This window comes from Colius striatus, chromosome 1 (assembly GCF_028858725.1).
Source record: "Colius striatus isolate bColStr4 chromosome 1, bColStr4.1.hap1, whole genome shotgun sequence".
NCBI lineage: Eukaryota > Metazoa > Chordata > Aves > Coliiformes > Coliidae > Colius > Colius striatus.
This window is the reverse complement of record NC_084759.1, coordinates 2,778,437-2,806,401: the sequence shown is the minus strand read 5'-3', so window position 1 is coordinate 2,806,401 and position 27,965 is coordinate 2,778,437. Positions and strand designations below refer to the sequence as shown.

The 27,965-nt window shown below is 48.3% G+C and overlaps 1 protein-coding gene across 1 annotated transcript; it reads left to right on the top strand.

Moving 5' to 3' along the window:
• Positions 1–258: 258 nt before the first annotated feature.
• LOC104554645 (glycerophosphodiester phosphodiesterase domain-containing protein 5-like) lies at positions 259–26,695 on the top strand. Its single transcript, XM_062020338.1, has 15 exons — positions 259–441; positions 1,454–1,557; positions 2,322–2,415; positions 9,322–9,381; positions 10,686–10,784; positions 13,517–13,610; positions 15,635–15,780; positions 16,816–16,898; positions 17,694–17,844; positions 18,487–18,711; positions 20,535–20,692; positions 22,977–23,124; positions 24,144–24,226; positions 25,870–25,952; positions 26,664–26,695. Exons 1-15 carry the CDS (start codon positions 259–261, stop codon positions 26,693–26,695), a joined length of 1,743 nt encoding a protein of 580 aa, XP_061876322.1.
• The last annotated feature ends 1,270 nt before the right edge of the window (positions 26,696–27,965 follow it).

Below are 27,965 nucleotides of genomic sequence, written 5' to 3'. Positions count from 1 at the left end.
GTTACAACCAGGAACACAACTGACTGCTGAGGGGACTTGCAATGGCTGTGCTTTTCAGTTAAACATCTCACTTAGGTGTATAAAATGAGATGAGATGTCCTCAGCAGCCTTTCCACCTCATCTCAGCAGCCTCTTGAGAAAACTTCCCCTCTCTTTTTTTCTGCTATGAAAAGCTCACCAAAAAGGAAAGGAAGGTTCCAGCCTCCCCATAAAACTCATGGTCTGGTTTCAGGGGGAAGATGAGATAAGGGCAATCAGATGGAGGCCAGTTCCACCAGCCTCAAGAGGCTGAAGTTTGGGAAGCTGAAGGTGGTACGTCGGCGCTTGCTGCAGCGGTATGAGCATCAGCCCTTCATCTCCTGCCTGGCGGGTTTCTACAGCTGCCGGTGGAAGAGGTACCAGCGTAGAAGGACTGAGCCTGGGAAATGCTGCTGCAAGACGGTAAATCAGCTCAAAACCAACACAGATTTCTCTGTAGGAACACATCAGTTCAATCTGACAAGGGGTTGATGTCGTGGGCCAAAAGCATCCCAGCCTGACATCATTTGGAGCCCACTGAGATCTGTTGGGTTGCTGATTTAGCTCTAATGTGTGTTGCTGTGGTGAGCTCAGCTGGTCTGTGCCATCACAACAATGCTGGGGAAGGGGCTGGAGCACAAGTCCTGTGGGGAGGGGCTGAGGGAATGAGGGTGTTCAGCCTGGAGAAGAGGAGGCTGAGGGGAGACAGCAGCACTCCCTGACAGGAGGCTGTGGCTGGGAGGGGATTGGTTTCTACTCCCAAGCTACAAGGAGCAAGAGGAGATGGCCTCAAGTCGTGCCTGGGGAGATTTAGGTTGGAGGTAAGTTACAATTTCTTCCCCTGAAAGTCTGTCAAGTTCTGGAAGAGGCTGCCCATGGCCATGATGGAGTCCCCATCCCTGGAGGGATTCCCAAGCCATGTAGCTATGAGTCTGAGGGACATGAGTCAGTGGTGGCTGTGGCAGTACTGGGGGATTGGTTGGACCTGAAGACCTTTTCAGCCTCAGTGATTCTGTGATCATGCAGCTGTCAAATGTGTGGTGGCAGGAAAGGAGCTTGTACCAAACCCTCCCGGTGGTAAAGCGTCTCAAAGGCACAGGGTCAAATTAAAGCAGTGGAACTGGGGACAGGTGTGCAGTGAGATTTGCAGAATGCTGCTGCACAGTGCAGTTCCCTCTCACGTGAGGGGTTTAAAACTCTTCATTTATGAAGCCATGAAATCTTTTTTCCCCTGAAAATACATACTACAGAGTATGCTTTTGAGGATGTTCCCCTGGTCACAGGGAGCTGGAAGGGAGGTCCTCTCCATATCTACTTCAGGAGGTCCAACACCAAGCCACGTGTTTTAGGGGCAGCCTAAGAGTATCTGCCATTTGCTCTGATTGCTTTGGGGTAGACAAGGCTCTGACCACTTGTCCTTCCTCTCCCTCTCCAGCGGGAATGTGTGTTTTTCCCATTGCTTGTTGGAGCTTTCTGCTTTTCTCTGGTCTTTCTGTACATGTGGGGTGAAGCAAAGAATGACTACAATAACTTTGACTGGTAAGTACCACCTTTTCCTCCTCTCCTGCTCCTTGGGCAGGTGACCAGGGTGGCTGGGAAGAGATGAGCAGCCTCCCCATCAGCTGTGCTGCATTAAGGCACTCTAGCCATGAGCCAAAGATTGGGCCCCTTCAATCCTTGGTGGCAGCATCCAAATGGAGTGCAAATGCTTTCCCTCTCCCGTGTGTAAGAGCAACAGTTATGCAAATCTGACCCCTAGAGTGAAATTAAACCAGCTCAAATTGAATGAGGAGGAGAGATGTAATGATGTTATTCATCCTTATTGAACCTCTGGGTAAAACTTTCTCCTTGGGCAATCCCTCTGCAGCTCCTCCAGCTTTCTGGTGCTTTCTGCTTCAAAACCTGACTCAAATCCCCTTTCTGCTGCAGTGCTTTACACAATCACAGCCAGACAAGGTGGGCTGTTGGCCCGAGCCATGTCATCTTACCATTTCCCCAGGCTGCCTTGTCTGCAGCAAGGTGCTGTGTCTTATAGTTAGACTGGGAGCTCTCTGGAGCAAGACCATCAGTTTTATCCTGTATTTTACCACCCCAGCTCATTGGGGTGTTAGTCTGGTGCTTAATGTTCTCATGGATGGAGAGAAGGAGACTCTCCACCACTTTTGCATGTTACAGAGTAGGTTGTTCCTCCCTCTTTCTTTGTTTTACTGCTTTTTACAGCAACATCTCAAGGAACAGTTGTTCCCCTCCAGTCCATGTGCTAAACACAAACATCACTATCACATTTTATTGGTTCATTTTAGGTATAACTATGGGAACCTGGGCTTCTGGTTTCTCTGGTCTCTTGTTCTCCTGATTGTGGCTGCAATCTTGTTCACGTACATGACGCTGTTATTGGTAAGTAGTTCTCCTTGTAAGCTGACCATGGTTTATAACCCTAAAAAGCAGACAAAGGGATGGCTTTAATGTGTCAGATCAAAGCTCAGTCTAGCCCTGCATACAGTTCTTAGGCAGGGGAAGATTTGGAGCCCGAGTGTTTATGGTACTTTCACCCCATATTCACCTACACAAGGACTGCACCTGCACTTTCAGCTCGGAGCTCTCTGAGTCAAATGGAGTTTCTGTGATTTCTTGATGATTTCCCTTCAATGAATGTGTCCAGACTCTCCTTGAACCCAAGGAAGGCCAAGCCAGCAGTGGCTGGATTTAGATCTAGGGGGAGCTAAGCATTGTTGCTTTGTCAGCAGGGAAGTGTGGGGCTCTGAGGCATGTGGCAGTGGTGATACGTTGTCAAAGCTGAGTTATGCCTCTAATCCTGAATAACAGTGTTCATTAGAAGAAGGGAAACATTATCCTTGAAGCTGTCTTGACTTACTGTGGTTTGCTGGAAGGTTTCTCTCCAGGTAGAGACTACAGATGTGGTCACAAAATGCTGCTGAAGTTTATGGCCAAAGAGGCAAAGTTTCTGAAACCTTCACTCTTCCAAATCCTGTAAAACTTTCTCTAGACTTTTGATCTGCTCTTTGCTTTGATTACTGGAAACACATCAAAAGAAAGATGTCTCTGAAAACTTCTACCTTTTTTTCTATCTTTATTCTGTCTTTTTTCTCTGTCCTTTCCCTCATAGGGACCTTCCCAAGAAAAGACAGAGCTGCATCTGTGTTTCTACCTTCTGCATCCAGAGCTATAGGCTAAGCAATTGCTTTAGCTGCAAGGACTGCAGGCCACACTGAGTCTTATGCCTCTTCCAAATGCCATTTTGAGGGTGAAGCTATAGCTTTGACTCACCTCTGTGACCAAGACAACCAGCTTTTGTCATCAATTCCTGTTGTTCTTACCCATTCTCTGATGTGCCATCATATAGTCAGTCTGTAAATTACTCATGGCAGGGAATGTCTTTTTGCTTTGTTCATGCAGTGCCTGACACAATAGACTTCTGGGGTCCTTTTGTCCCTGCTGAAGTACAAATAAATAGGGATTTTATTCTAGTGATAGCAATAAAAACCCCGAAGTGATCGATAGGACAGCTGCTTGGCCATGCCTGCAGCCACCAATAGCACCATAAAACCCGGGGAGTAACTGAGCTCTGAGGAGGGCAAATAAAAACATTTAATGATGAGGATTCTGTGCCCCCCTATTATTTGCCAAAGCCTACCTGGCTTTCCCAGTGGCCATGGAGTAGACTAATTGGTTTGGTGGCTACAGGGCTACTTTGGGCACTCAGAGGTTTGCCAGAGATGCCCATGTGATATGGAGACCTCTGAGATTGTACCTGAGCAGGCTGTGGATCTAGAGTCAACCTCAGGATTGGATTGACCTGTCATAGAACATGCTACAAACAGGCTTTATAGGATTCCCTTGGCTTGAGAAGCCTGAAGACCCCTGGGGCTGATGTGTCAGCTCAGTCATGATCTGTCTGGATCCAAACATCAGCCAGTGTCCAAACAGTGGAGTTTCTTAGAGGAGTTTTGTGTCTTTGGCAGCATGAATGTGGTGATCACAAACTACCAGGGCAAGTGATGGGCAAAGTGACCCAGAAAGGAAGATGAAAAATATGAGGTGAAACTGGTGTCTTACATGGTTCAGTTCAGCCTTGGACCCTCTCTTCATTGAGTACACACATCCTCCTCTTCCTTTCAGCAGCTCAGTTCTGCCCAATGAGGCTTCCTCAGGAGGGTGAGAATGGACAAACCTGAAAGAATACAAGTAGTCTGGGTGCTATCAGGCAAGTGCTACAAAAGAAACACTTCAGAGTTTCCTCTGCTCTGGGACAGCCCCTGCAGTGAGTGTTAATTTGCTCCTTGTGTTCATGAACCTGTTAAGCAACACACCTGAAGGTGTGGAGTATTTCTAAGGGCACTTTCCCCTCTTGATTGCATCACCATGTCATTGTTTCTCATTTGGCAAGATTGCTGCATCCATCTGTGTTGAGCAGTGGGCACTGGGAGAAATGAAGGCCCCATGTCATCAGAGATGTTACTTAAATAAGATATGAAGGAGACTGAGGAAAGTCACCACCACCACCATTCATGCTCCTACTATCTCTAAACATGCAGGGTCACAGGGTGGTCACACACCTGCAGGCAGAGTCTTGTGATGACAACTGTGGCTTGGCAATGCTCATCCCAACAGGGCTCCTTTCAGAGGACTCTACCAGGAATCACTTTCCATTGCTGTTTGCAGAGCTTCCCTGTCACAGCCTTTGCTGAACCACCCAGCAAAACTGATAACTGCAACTCATCCCTTCCACATCTAAATCAATTGATCGGTGTGGGCACAATGCAATAGCTGGATTGCTATAATACATTTCAGATAACTCATAGACAAAAAAGCTTCCCCCATGGTGAATTACATCCCATGTCCTGGTTGAACAGTGTTGGATGGTGACTGCCACTGCTCGTGCTGCAGGAGGAACTGGAGACCTTCACCCAGGCAGTGTTTCCTTGTGGTGTTTTGGATCAGCATCCAATCACACCTGAAATCATAGAATCATACAATCATAGAATGGTAGGGTTGGAAGGGACCTTTAGAGATCATCCAGTCCAACTCCCCTGCAGAAGCAGGTTCCACCTAGAGCAGGTCACACAGGAGGGTTTTGAAGAGCTCCAAGGAAGGAGCCTCCACACCCTCCCTGGGCAGCCTGGGCCAGGGCTCCCTCACTGAAACACTGAAACAGTTTTTCCTTCTGTTTAAATGGAACTTTTTCTGTTCCAGCTTCATCCCATCACCTCTTGTCCTGTTGCTAGATACCATTGAAAAAAGTGCTGCCCCAACCTCCTGACACCCACCATTCTGATATTTGTAACTATTCATGAGATCCCCCTTCAGTCTCCTCTTCTCCAGACTAAACAGCCCCAGGTCCCGCAGCCTTTCCTCATAAGGAAGATGTTCCAGTCCCCTGATCATCTTGGTGGCCCTGCACTGGCCTCTCTCCAGCACTTCCCTGTCCCTCTTGAGCTGAGGAGCCCAGAACTGGACACAGGACTCCAGATGAGGCCTCACCAGGGCAGAGCAGAGAGGGAGAAGAACCTCTCTTGACTTGCTGGCCACACTCTTCTTGCATCCCAGGCTGCCATTGGTCTTCTTGTCCACAAGGGCACATTGCTGGCTCATGGTTAGTTTATTGTCAACCAAGACTCCCAGGTCTCTCTCTGCAGAGCTGCTCTCCAGCAGGTCAATCCCCAGCCTGTCCTGGTGCATGGGGTTGTTCCTTCCTAGGTGCAGGACTCTGCCCTTACCCTTGTTGAACGTGAGGAGGTTCCTCTCTGCCCAACCCTCAGCCTGCCCAGCTCTCACTGAACAGCAGCTCAGTCTCTGGTGAATCAGCCAGTGCTCCCAGTTTGGTGCCATCAGAGAACTTGCTGAAAACCTGACACCCTGATGCCCTTGTTGGAGCAGAAAGATTTTAATAGCAACCAATGGCTGGTCTGGTTTTGTTTGTGAGCACCATACCCTCTTCCTTAATGACAGCACCCACTGGAGCCTGCAAGCCTGCTTCTATCACCTTATTGTGAATTACTGAAGCAAACACTCTTCTGCCCACCGGCCACCAGCAGCTGAATAAGATGCTGCACAGAAAACCCCACTTGCTGCCTGTACCAAGATGCTCTCTGTCCACAGGCATCACTGTAATTTTTTCAGACAATCAGTTTCAATTAATCCAATTGTTATCACTCCCCCAGACAATTTTCTCATCCCCATTAGAGCTAAAAGGTTAAGCTGAGGGGTCTAATTGCAGGATCATTCATGCTCAGTGGAGAAGAAAAACGTTTTCTCGTTCAGTCTTTCAAAGCCCAGCACAAAATATTTTCCCTTCTGTGGTTCAACCACGTTTGTTCTAAGAGTCTCGAGGAGGTGACTCATGACTGTGTACAAAGTAAAGAGTTTCAGATGTGTTGTAGCCTCTCCATTCAGAGGCTGGGAGGGAACTCAAAGTGGCACGTTGGCACTGAAGTTCAGAGTTTTCTCAAACCTCCATCCCTAAGAGACTGGGGCACCAGAGAAGTTCTGAGGTGCTGTCTTTTTGCTCAAAAATGTAAAGTAGGGAACTGAATTCTACTGTTATGAACATCTAAGTGAGCAGATGTGTCAGGTGAGCTGACTGCCTAAGTGCCTGCTTCCATGTCCACTTAGGGCTACAAAGATGATGAAGGGAGTGGAGCATCTCCCTTGTGATGAAAGGCTGAGGGAGCTGGGGCTCTTGAGCTTGGAGGAGAGTGAGGGGTGACCTCATTCATGTTTACAAATACATCAAGGGTGGGTGTGAGGAGGATGGAGCCAGGCTGTGCTCAGTGATGGCCAATGATAGGACAAGGGGCAATGGGGACAAGCTGGAACAGAAGAGGTTCCAAAGAAACACAAGGCAGAATTTGTTCCCTGTTGAGGTGAGGGAGCACTGGCAGGGGCTGCCCAGATGGGCTGAGGAGTCTCCTTCTCTGGAGCCATCCCAACCCCAGCTGGATGGGTTCCTGTGTGCCCTACTCTAGGTGATGCTGCTCTGGCAGGGGGGTTGCACTGGATGAGCTTTCCAGGTCCCTTCCAGCCCTTGAGATTCTGTGACTGTGATTCTGTGATTCATGTCCTTGTGGTGGTAGGTTCAGAGCTTGCCAAGCCTTACCAGCAGTATTAAGTACAAGGTCATTCCCATGCTGCAATAGAGTGGGGTTAAGAGTCTATTGCCTGTCCTTTTGCAGTATAACTTTGTGGTCACTGCACCCACACTGAAAGAGGGAAACAGAGGTGCAATTGTCCTTGCAGCAAATCCCCTTCTTTTGCCACTGGGAAGCATCCCTTATTTACCACTTTGCAGGTAGATGTTGGAGGGAAGACGTCTCCATGCCTCATACTCAAGAAGAATGCAAGTGTTGGAGGCTGTGAGGGTTCAAGGAGATGATGGGTATGGCAAAAGGAAGCTTGGCTTTAGCCTCAGCAGTACCAGTCAGAAACATACTGGTCACGTAAGCCCATATGTCTGTGTACCTGTGTTAGACAATCCCAGGGCACGTGTGAAAGCAGTTTGAGGCAGACATGCTGCTGCTGGTTATCCCTTTGCCTGGGGAAGTCTTGTTCTAGGTGCAAGCATGAGGGACATTGCTGAAGACAGCTGTTGTTAGGTCCTGAGGGTGCTTTTGAGGAGCAGGATGAAGCTAGGTGATTGTGGCTTGAGATGTCAGGCTTCAGAGGTGCACATCATGTCAGCTCACCGGGCCATCGAGATGTGTTCTACAGTGATCAGCTGCACAACTGCAAGAGTTTCTTCACCCTCTGAGGACGAGACCTGGTGATTACTCTTCTTGTAAGCTGATAGATGAGATGCTGTTTCCATCCATAAAAATGAGCTCACCCTCTGATAGCATTCCCAGATGTGATGCATCGCTCATACAGAAGTGGTACCGCAGTAGCAGGGGAGTCTCATTGAGCACAGCCTGTGAAATGCAGCCTATCTGTCTGTCCCTTAGGCAAGGACCAGCTCTTTTTACAATATTGCTTGCAGAAAAGGCACAAAGTGTCTTTTTTCCTTCCTTTTTTCCCCCTCTGAAATAGCTTATTTAAATGGGGTTGGCTTAAGATCTTTAGCAGTAATTCAATTCTCTGTGAACTGCTCCCATGGTTACTCATCATGTACTGGGTGTAGGATTCAATTAAAGGAGGTTAACATGTCAAGCAGCACTTAGAAGATGATCTGTATTCTCTGCTGGTCTTATATCTTGCTTCAAATCAGCATGGTCCTGGAAGGAGAAGGTGTTTGTAACTGGATGGGAAACAGCTTACATTCCTCTGTAGCTGTGTTTTGGGAGATGAGCCTCTTCCCCTAAATCTGTATGTCCTCTTTACATACAGTCCCACTGTGCTACAGTCTGCAGGGACCTGCATCCTAAACAATCCTTCTCAGTGGAGCACTGATGTCTACAAATAGATACTTTTCTCTAAACCCTGATATCTGGTGATACTGGTCCCCAAATTGTCCTTTACACTGGTTGGGAAGCCTGCCCCAGGAACTGATTCCTCAGCACAGACTTGTGTGTTTTCACAGCAGCAAGATGTTTCTCCTGGTGAAATTCATCACCAGGTTCATCATTTGCTTAGGTCTGGGACAGCTTGAAGGACCTCTCCATCAGAACAGTGAACTGGCCTTCCTCATCCTTTGCTTCTTCAAGGCTTCTCAAGTTGCCCTTGCCTCACACAAACCCCCCCCAAGGGCTCCAAGTTACCACAGGAGAGAAGGAACATGCCAGCCACCAAAAACTAGAGTCTTCTGACTAGCAAGGTGGTTTCACCTGTTCTTAGATGTGCCTGTCTCTTGCATTTTCTGTGATTACTGCAGAAGCATTGTCTCCTTTCCTGTCTGCTCCATGTTTTTGTGGTGCTTGAAGGCCTTTTTTCCTCCCTGACCTCCCTCCCATGGTTGGCATGCCTCTGATCACAACAAATGCATGAAAAAGAGGCAATGGCAGTGTTATATTGGTTCATACCATAGCAGCTGGACCCTGGCCATCATTCCCCTTTCAGAGTTTGTACTCACAAAAAGAAGTCATTAAGAGCATGTACTCAAACGTGCCCAATTATCTGTTACCCACAAAACTGCTTTGATCCTGAAGGGCAGACCTTGATACGTGCCTGGCCATTTCAGAAGCATTTTTAGCGTAGCAATCAACACTTCTCTCCACACTCTTGTCCTGCTAACAGCCTTGACATTGTGCAGGAGGGCCTAAAGTTATTCTCAATGCAAAAATAACTCCAGAAGTACCTTGCTGAGCTCCCATCATCTGCCAGGACGCAAACAACCTCTCCTTGATTTCCCAGGTCCTGGCGATGTGCTTGCTTGCAGAAGGTCAGCAGCTGTACCTACACTGGAGTCACAAGGTGAGGAGAGTCAGGGATTTCTGGTAACTAATCCATGCTTGAAATCAACTGAATCTGTAATGTTTCTCTACATGAAAAGCATCTTAGATTATGGGAGAAAAAGAAGAAGGGGAAGAGCTTAATCTTAGACTTTAGATACCCATAAGGATGATATCTCCATCTGAGCTGATCACTTAAACTCCCTTTGCAGTCAGTGGTTGGAAATGAATCCTCTGAGAATAAAACTCACCCAGCTGGTCATAGACATCTAAATTAAGATGAGATGAATCATCCTTAAAGTACCTTTTTACCCCAGTGACTCTAGAAGGAGCCTGCAGTGACTCATTCAGGTGAAGATGTCTATATTTGACACGTCTACATGTGGTAACATGAAGACAAAAGCAAAGTTTCCAGGAGAAGCACAGCAGCATTGTCTGTAGCAGTCTCCAGCAGCAGTGAAGGAAGTGACTGCTATCTCTGCAAAGCTGGCTTCTCCAAAACATCCTGGTGCCTTATGCCTTTTGGTCTTTGGATGGTTTGGGAAATGCCACCTGGAGCTCTGAAGGTGCAGAAATAAATCCATATTGAGTTATTGCTGTAAAATTAGAAGACATTAGAGAAAAATCAGACGACGTTAGGGATGGATTATGAAGGTATTGATCTGTGGGATCCTCCTGAAGGATGCCTAGGGCCTTGGACCAATTTCTACTTGCACTTAGTTCTCAGCAGATAGATGATATCCCAGGAAGAACCTGCCATCAGCATTGTGCTGGTACCAAACAGAGCAAGAGGCCAGAGAACTGACTGAGCTACCCCCTCACTTTTTAACCAAAACAATGAACTCTCATGTCTTAATTAGGGGATTGTTTGCTGTTGCTGAAAAATGTTGCAGCTCACAGCATAAGGAAACTGTGCTGCTGTTTTAGGTGGAATTCATCACTTCTGTTTTAGCCATCTGCAGGTTAGTGATTTAATGCAAGCTGATCATGGCTCCATCTGCGTGAACTGAGAGGCATCTTCCATCACAAAGCAAGCAGGAATGGATCACCTCTGGAAATCCCTATCTCTTTTATAGAGGAAGTCCCAAGGGATGACTCAGTTGGATACCCAACACATAAGATCAGTCTTGCCATATAGAAAACCAAATCAACAGCATTGCTGCTCTCCTTTTAGTCCAATTAGATCTGTCTCTGAACTGATGTATCCAAGCTCATGCAACCGAAGTGTATCAAGTCCAACCTGTTTAAACAAGCCTGTGAATCAAATGAAAGGCAGACGTTTTGCAGACAGGCTGAAGTTGATTTATATCTTCTTTGCCTCCCTAGATTGGGACTTTTCTTGTCCTGGGCTTCTCTGTCACAGCCCTTTTCATCTTATCAGCACTCTGGGGAGATCAATGGAAAACCGTGCGCCTGTCGTTCCAGGTAAGAGGAGCTGAGAGGTCTGTTGGAAAGAACAGCTCCTTTAGAGAGGTATTTTGTGGTAATGGGCAGAAAATATTCTGCATGGTGGGTGTTTTGGCAGAAAATATTCTGTATGGTGGGTTTCTCACATGGGTTTACCTGGCAGGGTACATGCTTTTGAGTAAACTTTTGTTAGGACCTAACGTTTCTTGTTGGGAGAAAGGGAGCAGAGATCAGAGGTTGAGTTTCTATCTGATGTAACATGTCTCAGTTTGGGCTGTCACATCCTTCTTTTTGGCAAAAATGTTGTATGTGTACTGTTAACTTGCAGGTGCCCAGAGCAGCTAAATCAGACCTCTTTGGCTGGTAGGGTTGCTGGAGCAAGAATTCACTCCTGCCAGTTCAGCAGCTTTAACAACAGCACAATTTCAGTCTTCTGTGACTCAGAAGAGCTTCATCTGCTTGAGGGCAGGACAGCAGTGAGCTTTTGGGGAGGAGATAGGGAATGCCAGGTTGAACAGTGTGCTAGAAGTGAGGGAAAAGAGTGCACGGTCTGTTGGCCTCCTCAGCTCTCACTGGATCTGAGGCAGGCGCAAGAGCTGCCTGGTGCTGTTTAGTGTCACTACAAGATAGACATTGAGGGACTGGAGCATGTCCAGAGACAGGCAACGAAGCTGGTGAAGATTCTGGAGAATAAGTCTTAAGAGGGGCAGCTGAGTGAGCTAGGGATGTTCAGCCTGTGGAACAGGGAGACATGAGCACCCTACAGCTCCCTGACAGGAGGTTGTAGCGAGGTGTGGGTTTGTCCCTTCTGCCAAGTAACAAATGGTAGGAGAAGAGAAAATGGCCTCAAGTTGCACCAGGGGAGGTTTAGACTGTATCTAAGGAAGAACTTTTTCCCTGAGAGGGTTGTCAGCCCCTGTGCCAGGCTGCCCAGGGAAGTGGGAGAGTGCCCATCCCTGGAGATATTGCAAAGCCATGGAGCTGAGGTGCTGAAGGCAATGATGCTAAGGTTAGTGATAGGCTTGGCAGTGTGAGGTTAGTAATTGCTCTCAAAGACCTTAAAGTTCTTTTCCAACTGAAATAATTCCATGACTCTATGATTCTATGCATTGGGAAGGAAGAAGCATGTAGTCCTTGACTACACAGCTGCCTTGCAGATGTTATTTGGGCCTGTCACCTCCTCTGCCTGTGGTTTACTGCTTGTGAGTGTTGGGAGAGCAATGCAAATGGTCTGGAAGAGGAATCATGGATGTGCTGTTTGTAGGATGTGGTTAACTGTGTACAGGCTGTGTACTGGCAAAGGTGATAAGAAACCATCAGCTTCCTCTCCAGACTCCTGGAGAAGAGGATGGAGAAAAGGTGACATAAGAGACTTTAGGTTCCCCATGGGTTGCTGTTTATTTTGGGTCTTCATAGCCTTTGAGATACCTCATATGCCTTCCCACTGCTGTTCCTAAACAACATGAATCTCTTGTAGATCTTGTGTCATGTCTGTCAGCCCCATGAACCTATCTCAGGTATCCTGGACTTCTTAGATATCACTTCTGTTTGCACAACTGAATCCTGCTAGGTGTTGCTATCAGGTGTCCAGGGCAGACAATATGACATGCAAGAACATCTCTGGATGACTAATGCTTTCTTCAACCCCTCCAGCTTAGCAAATCAGGGATGGATGAAGGAATAGGAGAGGCTTGCACCTGGATGGCTTTTTTTTGCTAGCACATGTCTTAATAATGCTCAGTTCTAGCTGGAACAGAAACCATGAGGCTCTGATGAGTGACAGAAAATGATGGACTGGTTTCTTTGACAGGTTTGCCTTGTTTAATGAAAAGTGTGTCATACCAATATCTGTTCAGTGTCTGTACAAGTGACAAACTATTTCTGCTTGGTTTCCAGCTCTGTTTGTTGCATTCATGATAAGCACAGCAGTGATTGTTTATCTTCTGCTCTTCTTGTTTAATCTTTAAGACACATGAAAGCCAATTACTGTATCTGCCCAGCAATAAGTATTCTCTAACATATCACAAGCATTAAATGAACATATGGTTTTGAGTTAGTAAAGCAAGAAAAAGATCTATACACTGAGTTAAATGTAAAAGGAAAAGCAATTATCCCTGATGCAGGTGAGTGAAATGCTGTGATAAACATGAAAATTGATCATTTTCCTGAAATGTATTGATAATATGTGAAACTAGGTACTGCAGAGTGTATGTGAGTCTAATAAAGTCCCTGATCAGACATGCACCAGATTAACCACTTCTCCTGTACCACAATAGTTAGTGCCATACATATGTAAATACCACATTTCATCTCTCAGGTTTGTTGACATCAGGTTAAAGCAACGTGGTATGGAGATGACCATTACCTAGATGGAGTTGGATTGGGTTAGATTGGATTAAACTGGCTTCTCTCTGGAAGATGCTTCCAGATTATGGCATAAGAGGAATGGTGACTGTGTCCTTATGGATGAGGACAGCCATGTCTCCTTCAGGTGAGCTAGGAGAAAGGAGAGCTGTGAAGTGCAGTGAGAAGCACCAATCAGCCTGGGGAGCTGGTTTGGCTGTGACATGTATCTCTCCTCCAACTTCAGAGGAGTTTGGTGGATCCAACACAGGTGTGTCAGAGAGGTTGAACTGCTGGCATCTGCAGCAGGAGCCCATCCAGGTGGAAGGCTGTAGCCCTGTTGAGGTTTGTTTTCATCTGTCTCTAGTCCCCATCCTTTGACTAAAACTCTTTTCTCTCCTTGCCAGATCACAGCTCCCTATCTGCACATAGGGGCAATAGCCATCATGGTCCTCCTGTCCTGGCCTGTGGCTCTTCATGCCATCAGAGCAGATAAGAAAGGTAACAGTAACTCTGGTTCCTGATCCTGTATGATATGACTAAAGATGTATACCAGTGTGGAAGAAGAGGTGTGCAGGAGCCCTTTCCTCCCACACCTGCACTCCAGCTGGAGGACACTTGATTTCTGTGTAACCCAGGGAAATGAGTGGGGCTGGGGCTTGGGCTGTGCACTTTGTGGCTGTCCAGGTGTGCTACTGGTTTGCATGCCCCCTTGCACAGTTTTGGCCTATACCAAGGCAGCTGCTTTAAGATAGAGGAGTTGAGCAGAAGTGCCCATGTTCTGAGTCATGCATGGAACTTTGGTCAGCCCTCTGTGGGAGAAAGCAGCCAGTGGCAGGTCTCCTGGCTGACCTTTGCCTGCTATACTCAGCTTCACTGTCTCAGAAAGAATGTCCAGTCCAGTGGATCCACTTCAGACTGGTGTATCTCAGGAGAAGCCAACTGAGATAGGGGAAAGAGCTTTTTGATCAGTTCCCAGTGTTATCTAATGCAAAGTTCCCGTTCACCTCTGAGAAGTGTGACCAAGGGGTGTAAGGACAAGGCCAGATGCCACAAATAACTGCAGAAGAGCCTGGCTCTGGAGAAGGCTGTTTTTCTCTGACCTAATCTCTCCATAGAGCAACAATTATCTGCATGACATCCACCTGCAGATGTTGATTTGTCATAAAAATCACAGTCAGAATGGGCTGGTGAAAACTGATTTCTGATTAGCACCGTGCCTAATGGACCCTCAGCTCAACACATCAGCTTGGTATAAGCCCAGGTTCCTTCACAGCCACTGGCACAACATGCAGAGGGGTGGTGGCACCCATTCAAAAATGAGCTGTTGATTACATAGGTGTTCATGTCTCAGGGGAACTGGCTTATTCTTTGAGGGGAAGGCTCACTAGGGCTCTTGGGAACTGTGTCAACAGACTTTAGAGAAGAGCACAGGTAACAAGTTGGCAAGTTTTTAAGATCACAGAATCTTAAGAATCTTTCACCGTGAGGTGAGGGAGCCCTGGCCCAGGCTGCCCAGGAAGGGTGTGGAGGCTCCTTCCTTGGGTCTTCAAGACCCAGCTGGACACATTCCTACGTGACCTGATCTAGGTGGGACCTGCTTCTGCAGGGGGGTTGGACTGGATGATCTCTAAAGGTCCCTTCCAACCCCTACCATTCTGTGATTCTATGATTAAGGGCTGGAAGCTCATCCAGTGCAACCCCCTTGCTAGAGCAGGACCACCTAGAGTAGGGCACACAGGGACTCATCCAGCTGGGTTTGCAATGTCTCCAGAGGAGACCACTCCACAGCCCATCTGGGCAGCCCCTGCCAGTGCTCCCTCACCTCAGCAGGGAACAAATTCTGCCTTGTGTTTCTTTGGAACCTCTTCTGTTCCAGCTTGTCCCCATTGCCCCTTGTACTATCATTGGCCATCACTGAGCACAGCCTGGCTCCAGCCTCCTCACACCCACCCTTGATGTATTTATTAACCATGAATGAGATCAATAATGAGATGCAATACCTCTGTACTCAGAGTCTGTAGGTCACACTGAGAATGTCTCTGGCAACAATCACAATGAACTGCAGAGGGGTTCACCTCAAGGGGATGTAACATCAGTTGAAGGAGAGGAAGGTTCCTTTTCTTCTTCACTGTGAATGAAACTTCAAAATGTTGCTTCTTCCTATCTGAGTAAGAAAAGGGACTACATTATGTTGAGGATTGTTTTTCTAATGATGGGGGATATTCCATTGCTAAAGAAAAAGAAATTAAGGCCACACCTTGCTGTAAGGAACAGTGAGATGTAATTAAAGCACAAAACCTGCAGTCCTCACCTAGCCCACATCCTTGCTTTGATCAGGTTGTTTTCCTGGGTTGCATTATTTTCAAGGAAAGTGAAAATTAGGGGAAGAAGGGATGGAAAAAAGGATGGGACAAAGCCCAACAGCTCCTTAGCTAGAGGGCTGTATAGAAGTCAAGCTGCAAAGCAAACCTGTATGTTACCACATGGATTAACTCTAGCCTTCCTCCTTCAAATTCTTTCAGTTGTTCAGGTGATAATTGTTGGTCCATACCTGGCTATCCTTCTCTTTCTTTTCTTGATACCTCTGGGGATGTACTCTCCTTGCATCAGAGAGGTGGGGACACTGGGACCAAAGCCAGCCCTCATCGGACACCGTGGAGCACCAATGGTAGGTCTGGAGAAGTTATTTTACACCAGTTCTTGGTTCTGTGTCTTTTGGTTGGGTTTTCTTTTGTTTGTTTCCATGAAATCTATGGAGGGTGGAAGGAAAGACATGAACTGCATGCCATGGGTTTGCTAACACAGTTCCTGAAGGACAAGATGGTTTTGGTGGCTCAAGTGGAAGAAAACAAACAGTAGGCTTCTGAGATTCACCAAGAGCAAGGGCAGAGTCCTGCAGCTGGGGAGGAACAACCCCATGCACCAATACAGGGTGGGGATTGACCTGTTGGAGAGCAGCTCTGCACAGAGAGATCTGGGAGTACTGATTGATAATAAGCTAAACATGAGCCAGCAATGTGCCCTCGTGGGCAAGAAGCCAATGGCAGCCTGGGGGCAGCAAGAAGAGTGTGGGCAGCAGGTCAAAGGAGGTTCTGCTCCCTCTTTACTCTGCCCTGGTGAGGCCTCATCTGGAGTCCTGTGTCCAGTTCTGGGCTCCTCAGCTCCAGAGGGACAGGGAAGTGCTGGAGAGAGGCCAGTGCAGGGCCACCAAGATGCTCAGGGGACTGGAACATCTTCCTCATGAGGAAAGGCTGCGGGACCTGGGGCTGTTTGGTCTAGAAAGGACACTGAGGGGGGATCTTATTAATAGTTACAAATATCTCACTGGTGGGTGTCAGGAGGTTGGGGCAGCACTTTTTTCTGTGGTATCCAGTGACAGGACAAGGGGTGATGGAAAGATGCTGGAACACAAAAAGTTCTATTTAAACATAAGGAAAAACTCTCACTGTGAGGTGAGGGAGCCCTGGCCCAGGCTGCCCAGGGAGGGTGTGGAGGCTCCTTCCTTGGAGCTCTTCAGGACCCCCCCTGGACACGTTCCTGTGTGACCTGATCTAGGTGGGAGCTGCTTCTGCAGAGGGGTTGGACGAGGTGATCTCTAAAGATCCCTTCCAACCTCTACCACTCTGTGATTCTATGAAAGTACTTATGGACTCCTTCTGAGTGTGTTTGATGATTTTGCTTGTGTGCTTTTTATGTTTTTCAGCTGGCTCCAGAAAACACTGAGATGTCATTTCAGAAGACAATCGAACATGGTGGGGATGGCCTGGAAACAGATGTCACCATTAGGTGAGGGGGAAACCTCACAGCCCACAGAATACACACACTGCTTCTTCTCAGAGCAGCCTTTGGAGGCAATCAAGTGTTATTGATGGCTGGGACAGGATTGGTGTGTGGTGGTGGAGGCTGTGGGACATAGTCGTTCTCAGACAGGTCGATAGGCTGCAGCTATTTATTTATCACTCACTATATTGTTAATAGAGTGTATTTGAAATGCTTTGCAGAGTATGAAGTCCCTACCCTAATCTGACTTCAGGCCACACAGTGGGTTGGATCAGGCCTACAAACCAACAGAAAATTGCATTTGGCATTGTTCTAATTACTACATCTTTAATTGCCTTTGTTTGGGGATCCCATTGCCCTGAATTGCTAACATGCTGTGCAGGATGAGCAGTTCCCAGGCACTGAATGAGAAAAATACTGATGCTTAAATGTTTTACTAATGCAGACCTTTCTATGAGAGAAAATGTTGCCTCTCTGCTGCTGTGCATTTAGACTTCAGTCCCCTGAAACCCATGGAAGCCCTTTGATGTCCACAAAAAGAGGTTTCAAGCATCCATTTTTAGGGGGCTGGCAGGCATGAATGCCACCATCTCTGCTTTGCCCCTTGGGAAACTGAGGCACAGACAGGCATGACATGCCCAGCAGTATTTAAGATGGAAATAACCTGGTGTCTCGAGCCTCATCCTTCCTCCCTCTCCCACCCTCTGCACTGGGATGTGTTTTACTGCAGCATTCGTGGTGGCTCATGTATTCTTCTGACCTTGGTCATACCAAGGATAACCCTCTCCTTCTCTCCAACAGCTATGATGGGATTCCTTTCCTCATGCATGACAGCACCTTGAGGAGAACAACTAACATCAAGCAGGTCTACCCCAATGACTCTGCTCAAAATGCTGCATTGTTCTCCTGGGATACCCTGCAGGAGCTGAATGCTGGAACGTGGTTCCTTAAGGTAAGCACCATAAAGGACTGTCATCAACTGGATGTGGAAGAGACAGGAGCTGGCTGCTATTTAATAGAATCACAGAATGGTAGGGGTTGGAAAGGACCTTTAGAGATCATCCAGTCCAACCCCCCTGCAGAAGCAGGTCCATCTAGATCAAGTAATAAAATAGCATGAATGTTAGGAGAGAAACTGCTGGTTGAGCCAAAAAAGTCAGTAGAAACACTTCAGTTGTGGTCTTCTTGCTTTGTCCAGCTGGCCTTTAGGCTTTGAAGACCTGTAACAATTGGCTGGTGGGTGTTCTTGCAGCTCTTTACCATGGCAGCAGCAGAACACAGGAGCTGGGGGAAGAAGACAAGAGCTACTTGTGCAAGGTGCTGTGTGTGATAGTCACAGCTGACACAGTGGGACAGAGAAGCACAACTGTGAATGATGCAGTTTAGATCCCAGAAGCAGTGTCATTACAGCCTGCCTTAATTTCCCTTGTCAGGTAGAAGAGCTGAGCAAAATAGTGTCCTCACACACACTGTCCTCACTTGCTGAGAGCTGGTGGCAAACTTTTTCCCTCTGAGAGACATGACTTTTTTGTTGCATGCAGCTGATTCCCAGAGGCAACTGCCTGATTGATTTCTCTGTTTTTTTTTTCCCTAGGACAAACCATTTTCATGCATGGGCTCACTGTCAAGGGCAGATAAAATCCAGGCAATGAATCAGTCCATTTACAAGCTAAGTAATTTCTTGCGCCTCGCAGACAGTCAGAATAAACTTGTGATATTTGATCTCTACCGCCCTCCAGAGAAACATCCTTACAGGGACTCGTGGATCAACAGAACCCTTGAAGTCATCCTCAACGAGTCAGGGATTAGACCTCATCTGGTATTGTGGCCTCACTCCTTTATATCCCTTTTTTTCCCTGCTTTCTGACTTGGTGCATTGGGGTCATACCTTGGTGCTTTGGGGTCATACCCTGCATGATTCCATCTGCATAAAGCCTGGCTTTGGGGTTCTACCCTGCATGATTCCATCTGCATAAAGCCTGGCTTTGGGGTCATACTCTGCATGATTCCATCTGCATAAAGCCTGGCTTTGGGGTCGTACCCTGCATGATTCCATCTGCATAAAGCCTGGCTTTGGGATCATACCCTGCATGATTCCATCTGCATAAAGCCTGGCTTTGGGGTCATACCCTGCATGATTCCATCTGCATAAAGCCTGGCTTTGGGGTCATACTCTGCATGGTTCCATCTGCATAAAGCCTGGCTTTGGGGTCATACCCTGCATGATTCCATCTGCATAAAGCCTGGCTTTGGGGTCATACTCTGCATGGTTCCATCTGCATAAAGCCTGGCTATTGGGCAATACCCTGCATGATTCCATCTGCATAAAGCCTGGCTTTGGGGTCATATCCTGCATGATTCCATCTGCATAAAGCCTGGCTTTGGGGTCATACTCTGCATGATTCCATCTGCATAAAGTCTGACTCCTTGCATTTCATTTGTTTTAAGAGGCATCATTTGAATATATTCCTATGTTTGGTTCCTCAGCAGGTACAAGATGGCATAACCCTATGGCAGCGCAGGGAAATAAGCCAGTCTATATACCAGCTAATGCCTTAGCCCCCACATGGCATCCTTTCATCACTGTAATAATTGGCAGCCTACTCTGCTTATCCTGTATCATAGAATCACAGAATGGTAGGGGTTAGAAGGGACCTTTAGAGATCATCCAGTCCAAGCCCCCTGCAGAAGCAGGTCCCACCTAGATCAGGTCACACAGGAACGTGTCCAGGTGGGGTTGGAAACCTCCAAGGAAGGAGTCTCCACAACCCCTCTGGGCAGCCTGGGCCAGGGCTCCCTCAGCTCACACTGAAAGAGTTTTTTCTTATGTTTAAATGGAACTTTTTGTGTTCCAGCTTCATCCCATCACCCCTTGTCCTGTTGCTAGATACAATAGAACAAAGTGCTGCCCCAACCTCCTGGCACCCACCATTGAGATTTTTGTAACTATTCATGAGCTCCCCCCTCAGTCTCCTCTTCTCCAGACTAAACAGCCCCAGGTCCTGCAGCCTTTCCTCATAAGGAAGATGTTCCAGTGCCCTGATCATCTTGGTGGCCCTGCACTGGCCTCTCTCCAGCACTTCCCCGTCCCTCTTGAGCTGAGGAGCCCAGAACTGGACACAGTACCCCAGATGAAGTATATATTGCATAGAAACCCCTGGCTTTCATTAAAGCACATGGAGTTGGAGTTGGGAGCCTTTGTGGCTTTTCTCCTTCCCTGTGCAGCAGATGAATGTTAAACTCCCGTGGATCAGGTTATGTACCCATTGATGGGATGTGTCAGACTGATCTGTGTCTGCTGAAGATCTCTTCTCCTATGCTGGCAGAACAGAACATTTTCCCTTGCCTTTCCCATAAACCATAGCTGTCTTTTCATGCCTTTCCAACACCACATCTTTTGTTGGGCTGTGAGAAACACGCTCACTGATTTCAACTCGATAAGCAGGGAACAGTGAATCCTTATTTCTTGATGAAAGTGACATGGCAAGTTTTAACCCTGCATCTGAGTGTTCTTTGATCATTAAAAGGAATGTGTTGTTGGGGTTAAGCCCCTCAAGATATTATCTTCACTGGATTTGGAAGGAGGGCAGGGCATATCAGTATGTCTGCTGTGAATTCACTGGGTCCTTTTGTTGCCTGCAGGTCCTGTGGCTGGAGAATGACATGAGGTCCTTTGTCCAATCTGTTGCTCCCGGATTTCAGCAGACAATGGGCAGAAAGGCACCAGTTGAAGACCTATTGATGGACAATATTGTCAAACTCAATCTGGCCTACAGTGAAATGTCCAGTGAAGATATCCGGTAGGTTATCTCAGCCCCAAGTGCCCTGAGTGAACGGCGGCCGCCCCATTTGCCTCATGCATGGGGCAATGTCTCCCTCCAGTGACCAGCTCCAGCATCTGTAGCATTTTGAGAAGAGCCTCTTTAGAACAAGTAGGGATCCCTGTTGCATTTTGGGACTCAATAGTTCACTCCTACTATTGACAGTGATTCTGGCCAAGAGGTGGCACTTGTAATTACACCCCCCCCCCCCAAGCCCCCCAAGTCCATATTTACTTGATCAGGATTTGAGGGTCTTCTGTCTTTCTATTCAACTCATCTTCAGTCCCTCATAGAGAATGAATGACTCTTAAACCTCTCATGGCTCTTCTACAAGCAACAGTGTAAGTGCACAATGCTGCAGTGAGAGGCCATCGCCCTCTTCCAGCTGCTGTTTTGGAGATTTCATTTGTTGTCTCTGTTACCACCAGCTCTCTGCTGCTTCTGATACACGGAAAATGTCATCTCTCTGAAGGAAGACACTAGAGAATCATAGAATGGTAGGGTTGGAAGGGACCTTTACAGATCATCTAGTCCAACCCCACCTCTGCAGAAGCAGATCTACCTAGATCAGGTCACACAGGAACATGCCCAGGCAGGTCTTGAAGGCCTCCAGAGAAGGAGCCTCCACACCCAGCCTGGGCCAGGACTTCCTCACCTCAACAGTGAAATGATTTTTCCTTATGTTTAAATCATAGAATCATAGAATGGTAAGGTTGGAAGGGACCTTTAGAGATTATCTAGTCCAACCCCTCTGCAGAAGCAGGTTCACCTAGATCAGGTCACACAGGAACGTGTCCAGATGGGTCTTGAAGACCTCCAGAGAAGGAGCCTCCACACCCTCCCTGGGCAGCCTGGGCCAGGGCTCCATCACCTCACACTGAAAGAGTTTTTCCTTATGTTTAAATGGAACTTTTTGTGTTCCAGCTTCATCCCATTACCCCTTGTCCTGTTGCTAGACACAACAGAAAAAAGGGATGTCCCAGCCTCCTGACACCCACCATTTAGATACTTATAAATATTAATGAGATCACCTCTCAGTCTCCTCTTCTCCAGACTAAACAGCCCCAGTTCCCGTAGCCTTTCCTCATGAGGAAGATGCTCTGGTCCCCTGATCATCTTGCTTAACCCTAACCCTAACATCAGCCTTGTTGTACTTGTGGCATCAACACATTTTCCAAGTTTTTATAAGATATTAAGTTTCAGTAGCTTACAAAAACTTGAAAAATGTGCTGATGCCACAAGCACAACAAAGATGATGTGGTTTTGACCACACTATTGGGAGATTACAAACGCACCACTGGATGATTCATATGGCTGAAAAGAAAGAAAAGTTTTGACCTTTGGACATTTTAACTGGATTTATCTGGTAGGCTTCTCTTTCTATGAAAAAAATAGAATCATTTGGGTTGGAAAAGACCTTTAAGACCACGTCAAACAACTAACTTCACCCTGCCAAGCCTGTCACTAACCCACGGCCCTCAGCACCTCAGCTCCACAGCTTTGCCATATCTCCAGGGCTGGGCACTCCCCCATCTCCCTGGGCAGCCTGGCACAGGGGCTGACAACCCTCTCAGGGAAAAAGTTCTTCCTCAGCTCCAATCTAAACCTCCCCTGGGGCAATTTGAGACCATTTTCTCTTGTTCTGTTACTTGGGAACAGAGGCTGACCCCCAGCTCCCTGCAGCCTCCTGTGAGGGAGTGTCAGAGAGTGCTGCTGTGTCCCCTCAGGCTCCTCTTCTCCAGGCTCAACACCCCCATTCCCTCAGCCCCTCCCCAGCCCCTTGTGCTCCAGCCCCTTCCCCAGCTCTGTGCCCGGCTCTGGCCACGCTGCAGCCCCTCAGTGTCCCTGTGGCAGTGAGTGAGGGGCCCAGCACTGACACAGCCCTGGAGCTGCGGCCTCCCCAGGGCCCAGCACAGGGGCCGGGCACTGCCCTGGGGCTGCTGCCACCCCACTGCTGAGCCCAGCCAGGCTGCCCTTGGCCTTCTTGCCCCCCTGGGCACGCTGCTGCCTCCTGTTCAGCCCCTGCCACCGACCCCCCCAGGCCCTTTCCCTGCAGCAGCTTCCCAGCCCCTCTGCCCCAGCCTGGAGCTGCCTGGCCTTGGGGTGGCCCAAGGGCAGGATTTGACCCTTGCCCTTGTTCAGCCTTATTTAGGTCTCAGAGCAAGTCTTTCCTACACAAAACTGCCGTTTCTCCTTGGTTCAGTCCAAAGGAGGTACTAACCTCCTTGCTTATGGAAGGGTATTTCTGTTTGGTCTTTTCAAGGGCTTATGCTGAGGCAAACATCACCACCAACCTCTATGTGGTGGACGAACCGTGGCTTTTCTCCCTGGCGTGGTGCTGTGGGGCACACTCTGTGACCACCAATGCCATCCACACGCTGAAGAACCTCAGCCAGCCACTCTTCCTCATGGTAAGTGAAAATCCTCCCCCTCCCAGGGGTAGGAAGTATGGTTGGGATGTTCATGGCCAATTCATACATGGATAAAGGGCTTTTTGCATGAAAGGGACCTGAGGTCAAACCTGGCTTACCTGGAACTTGGCACTCCAAGGCACTCACCATACCCTTCTCCTCTTTACTCTTGGCTCTGGTAGAAGCACACTGCTTTGTTAGGATTTGCAACTCAGACCTTGAGGTGAGGGAGAAGAAGTCATACTGAGACTTGTGTGGGGAGAAAGGAAGGGCCTTTCAGGGCACAAACTGATACATGAGGATTTCCATGTCTAAGACCTTGAAGCACCATATTGATGTCAGAAGTTCCTCATTTCCCAAAGGCTTCCCAGTGCCCTTCTCAAACTCAGTCTTGTTCCACAAGACTGAGGGAAACAACCATAGAAGAAGCTCTTCCTTATTGGGAGGAGGTCTTTTTTCCACATAATTTCCCTCTTCTGCCTTGGACAAGCTGTAGGGCAAAGGAGCAGCTGGGGCACTGGGGCACCAGAGCTTCTGCAGCACAAAGGTTGCTACTCTGAATGAGTGATTGCACGCTCTTGAAGTAGATTTTACCAGGGTTTTGCTGCCATCCAGACCATGGCAGTGTTTCAGTCCATTCTGAGAGTGGGTGGAGGTCCAGTTTAAGGAGGAATCTTCAGGTGCTCCTAGTCTTAAAGAAGGAACCATTGTAGACCCTCTGTGGGTCTAAGGACAATTTTGCCAGAGAAAATAAGGTGTCACCAGTTGATGTTGATGTTGTAGGGAAGCAGAGAGAACTACAGGGCCTGCCTGAACAAACAAGAGGTCCCTTTTATATTCACTGTGATGTGGTACAGTCTTCTTGGCCATACAACAGACCTGTCTTTATGAAGGATGATGATTTGGCACTGACACCCACTGCTAAATGTCCATACCCATGCAGCAAGAAAGGGCCTGAGCAGCTTTTTTTGCATATGTTGGCATCCTTGGTGGTGGACACGTCCTCTGTTCTCTTCCAGACTCCCCAGCAGTACAACATCATGTGGATCCTGACAGATCTGACCTCTGTGCTCCTCATCTCACTCATCTTTGCTCTGCACTGGTAACTACCAATTTGCTAATGGCCATCCTAACCTGATCTTTTGTGCCAGGTGGAGGGAGGGAAGGATGCTTTTAGGTGATCTGAAGGCTTAAAACGTTGCCTTTCCCTTCAGGAACTGAAAATAGCAAAAAACCTCTCTGCTTCTGCTTGCTCTCATTTCCCCCTTCAACTTTGGCAGCTCAGTCGTCCTCTACCCTCAGGATTCAGTGTAGAGCTGGTGGATTTACAGTAGCAACTTAAACCAGTTATCAAAGCTGATGTTTTGAGAAAGGAGCTGATTTTCCTTCTGTTATTATTGTTCTTTAGAAGCTGTTGCATTGGATTGACAGGAGGAAAGCTCCCAATGTGAATATTTGAGCATCCTTGTCTTTTTTGTCTGTGTATGCCAGAGCCCCTGAGGAAATCCATCCTCCCAGATGAACTTGTCTGTGTGTGCCAAAGGCACCACATTTGGGTTCCTCCCATGCTGTCAAAGGCATTGCCTCTGTTTAATAACAGGGTAAATCTGGGGTTCAGAGGACAAGCTCACTCCAGCAGGTCAGGGTGGGTTGTTGGATGCTCTGCTCTGCCACAACTGGATGAGGAACTTGCCTGCTCTGTTATCCCAGTAGTGTCCAAGGAAAGCGGGAGATACTGGGTTCAGCTCTTCAGCTGGATGGCTGAGGATGGGTGGAAGGACCATCCCAACCAGCCCAGGGGTGTTTTCTGCAGGGGTGCAGGCAGGTGACAGCAAGGGGAATGTCCAGGAAGCTCCTGAGTGAGCAGTCTGGGTTGTTTGCAGTTGTGACTTGCTCTGGCATAGGAGAGGGTGATGGCTCTAATTTTCCTCTGGGATGGTGAAGAAATGAATTAGAAGCAGTATGGCCAGATGATGAACTAGCAGCTGTACAGACATGTTTGCAGGCCACACAGGCTTTTCCCTTCCCAGGGCACTGTGTCTTCTTCCCTTCCTTCCCCTCTCACTCTGGTCTGCTCTCCTCAGGTCCTGCTTTAGTGGCTTTCACCTTGCTTACAATGCTACAGGTTACAGAGTGGTTCACAATAACCCCTGCAGTGCATCATTGCTACCATCAGATCTTCTCACACCTGTCTCATGTCAAATAGCAACCTCTTGTAGAAATACAGAGTCATTTGGGTTGGAAAAGACCTTTAAGAGTCCAACCACTGAGCCCAGCCAGGATGCCCTTGGCCTTCTTGCCCACCTGGGCACGCTGCTGGCTCCTTTTCAGCAGACCCTGTGCTGGCATTGCAGCAAGGGCATCCCCAGTGCTGCTGGGAGCAAAGGCCCATCAGAGTTCTGCATATTCTTGTTTGTCTTGTTCATGAATGCACCAGAATCTTAGGTTTAAATTTTCCCCATCTGCTTAGGAAGCAGCCACTGCAAACATTTCTGGGGCAGCTCTTAAATATTTCTTAGACAACAGGACTCAGTCATACATTTGCCTTCAAAAGGCTGTTGCACACATGAACTGTGGATGCTTGGACATTGGTCATGCCCTGGAGTCCCTTCTCTGTAAGGACCTGAGCAAATCCCAGGCAGATCCTGCCCTGAAAAAGCAGAGAAAAGGTGTGCAGGGAACCAGGGAGGTGTGAGGGAGGTGACAGAGAGTGGTGGCCTGACCCTGGTGCTTTGTCCCATGCAGGTGGCGAGAGAGGAGTTTCTCCTGCTGTGCCCATGACGAGGGCCCGATGCTGGAGAGTGGCACCTACAACAAGTTCAGGACAGGTGAGCAGGGCAAAGGCAGCTGGGAGCCACATCCTGCTCAGAGCAGTGTCCACGGGGGCACTGGTGGATGGGTTGGTGATGGATGCTCATGTGGTGAGGAATGGCTGCATCCTGGCTTGCCTCAGTCTCAGATGCAGGGGGCAGTGCTCTCTGTGCAGCACTGGTGAGGCCACGTCTGGGCAGTGGGTCCAGGTCAGGCTTCCCAGGACTAAGCAGGGCCAGGGCTCAGCAGGGCCAGTAACAGGGAGAGTAGAGCATTTGAAGACTCGGTTTGCACAGGGTGGGAGGAGATCAAGGGGCATATTATCAGTATCTGCCACCATCTAATGGGAGGGTGTAGAGAAGCTGGAGGCAGATAGTTCTTGGATGTGCCTTGACACAGGCACAAGCTGCAACCCTGGCAGTCTGGAACAGGGGCCTGGAGAGGTGGGGCATATCCACCCTCACGTGGATATATTCCAGGCCCTGAGCAGCCTGATCTGCTTCAAGCAGAGGTTGAGCAGAGCCCTCCAGTCATCCTCTCCCATAAGAGCCCACAGGCACTGAGCACAGAGTGGGACTGGCTGGAGACCCTCCCATGCACCAGGTGTCTGCACTCATGGAGTTATCATCCATGGCAAAACAACCAGAGCTGGGCTGCACACAGGTTCTGTTTGCTTACAAAAGCACCTGCAGATGTTGTGGGAGCTCACTGTGTGTCCCCTTTTCCAGAGCTCAGCGACATGCCTGCCATCATGGCCTGACACAGGGAGGGGACATGGACCTGCCATCTCCATGAGCACTGGAAAGCAGACCCTCTCCTGCTGCCCCTTCCTGCAATGCAGCCAGCAACCTGCCATGGGGGTGGCTGGGGGGGCTCAGACCCACCTGGTGAGAAGGAACCATTTCCCTCCGTGGCCCTGCTGCAGATCAGCACTGAGCTTCCTCTCCTACAGCTTGCCTTTAATCTGGTGCCTGGCAGGGATCCCTGGGGTGTAGGGGAGGAGTGGCAGCCATGAGGAAGCTGTGCACCATGATGAGATGCAGCAGCCAGCTGGGAACCACCATTTCCCTCCGAGCCCGCTGGCAGCCCACAGTCCCCCCACCCCACAGTCCCCCCTGCCATGCAAGCCCTAGGTTTCCACAGCTGTGTCTTACACATGCTGCAAACATTTGACCATCTTCCAGTCCTCCTCATTCTCAGCTGCCCACGTTTGTCCCATCAGACAAGTCTCTTCCCCACATGCTCCCTCCCTCCTCACAGGTCTCCAGACTCACGAGCACACAGGGGCTGCTTAGGATCTCTCTTCTCTTCTCTTCTTCTCTTCTCTTCTCTTCTCTTCTCTTCTCTTCTCTTCTCTTCTCTTCTCTTCTCTTCTCTTCTCTTCTCTTCTCTTCTCTTCTCTTCTCTTCTCTTCTCTTCTCTTCTCTTCTCTTCTCTTCTCTTCTCTTCTCTTCTCTTCTCTTCTCTTCTCTCTTCTCTTCTCTTCTCTTCTCTTCTCTTCTCTTCTCTTCTCTTCTCTTCTCTTCTCTTCTCTTCTCTTCTCTTCTCTTCTCTTCTCTTCTCTTCTCTTCTCTTCTCTTCTCTTCTCTTCTCTTCTCTTCTCTTCTCTTCTCTTCTCTTCTCTTCTCTTCTCTTCTTTCTTGCTCTGCCATAGACCCTAACAAGCCAATCTCCTCCCCTTGTCTGTGGGCAAGTGCACATCTTCCCATGAGTGAAGGGCTATTTTGGAGCCTTGGCCATGTCACTGCCAGGTGTATGACCAGGAGTATGACACTTTTCTTCAGAAGGATTGAGCTGGCTGTGAATGGCTCCCACCAAACATGCTGTTTGTGTTTCCCTTGGGAAGGTCTCTGTGCCTGCCCTACACCCTGTCATTTATCCTGATCTTCCTTCCTCCCAGTGGTTGCTGGCACACAGAGGGAAGGGGCTCTATGTCCTGCTCTGCAAGGGGAATGTGAGCATCTCCTAGGTTTAAAGCCATAAACTCCTACTTGAACTGATGGAACACATTCATTTTTGTACATTGCAAG

Bases quoted from the DNA above. Each gene is read 5' to 3' on its own strand.
- LOC104554645 (XM_062020338.1), top strand. From the start codon at position 259: ATGGAGGCCAGTTCCACCAGCCTCAAGAGGCTGAAGTTTGGGAAGCTG. The intron at 1,558-2,321 runs GTAAGTACCACC...GGTTCATTTTAG, and splicing joins GACTACAATAACTTTGACTG to GTATAACTATGGGAACCTGG. The intron at 9,382-10,685 runs GTGAGGAGAGTC...TTGCCTCCCTAG, and splicing joins ACCTACACTGGAGTCACAAG to ATTGGGACTTTTCTTGTCCT.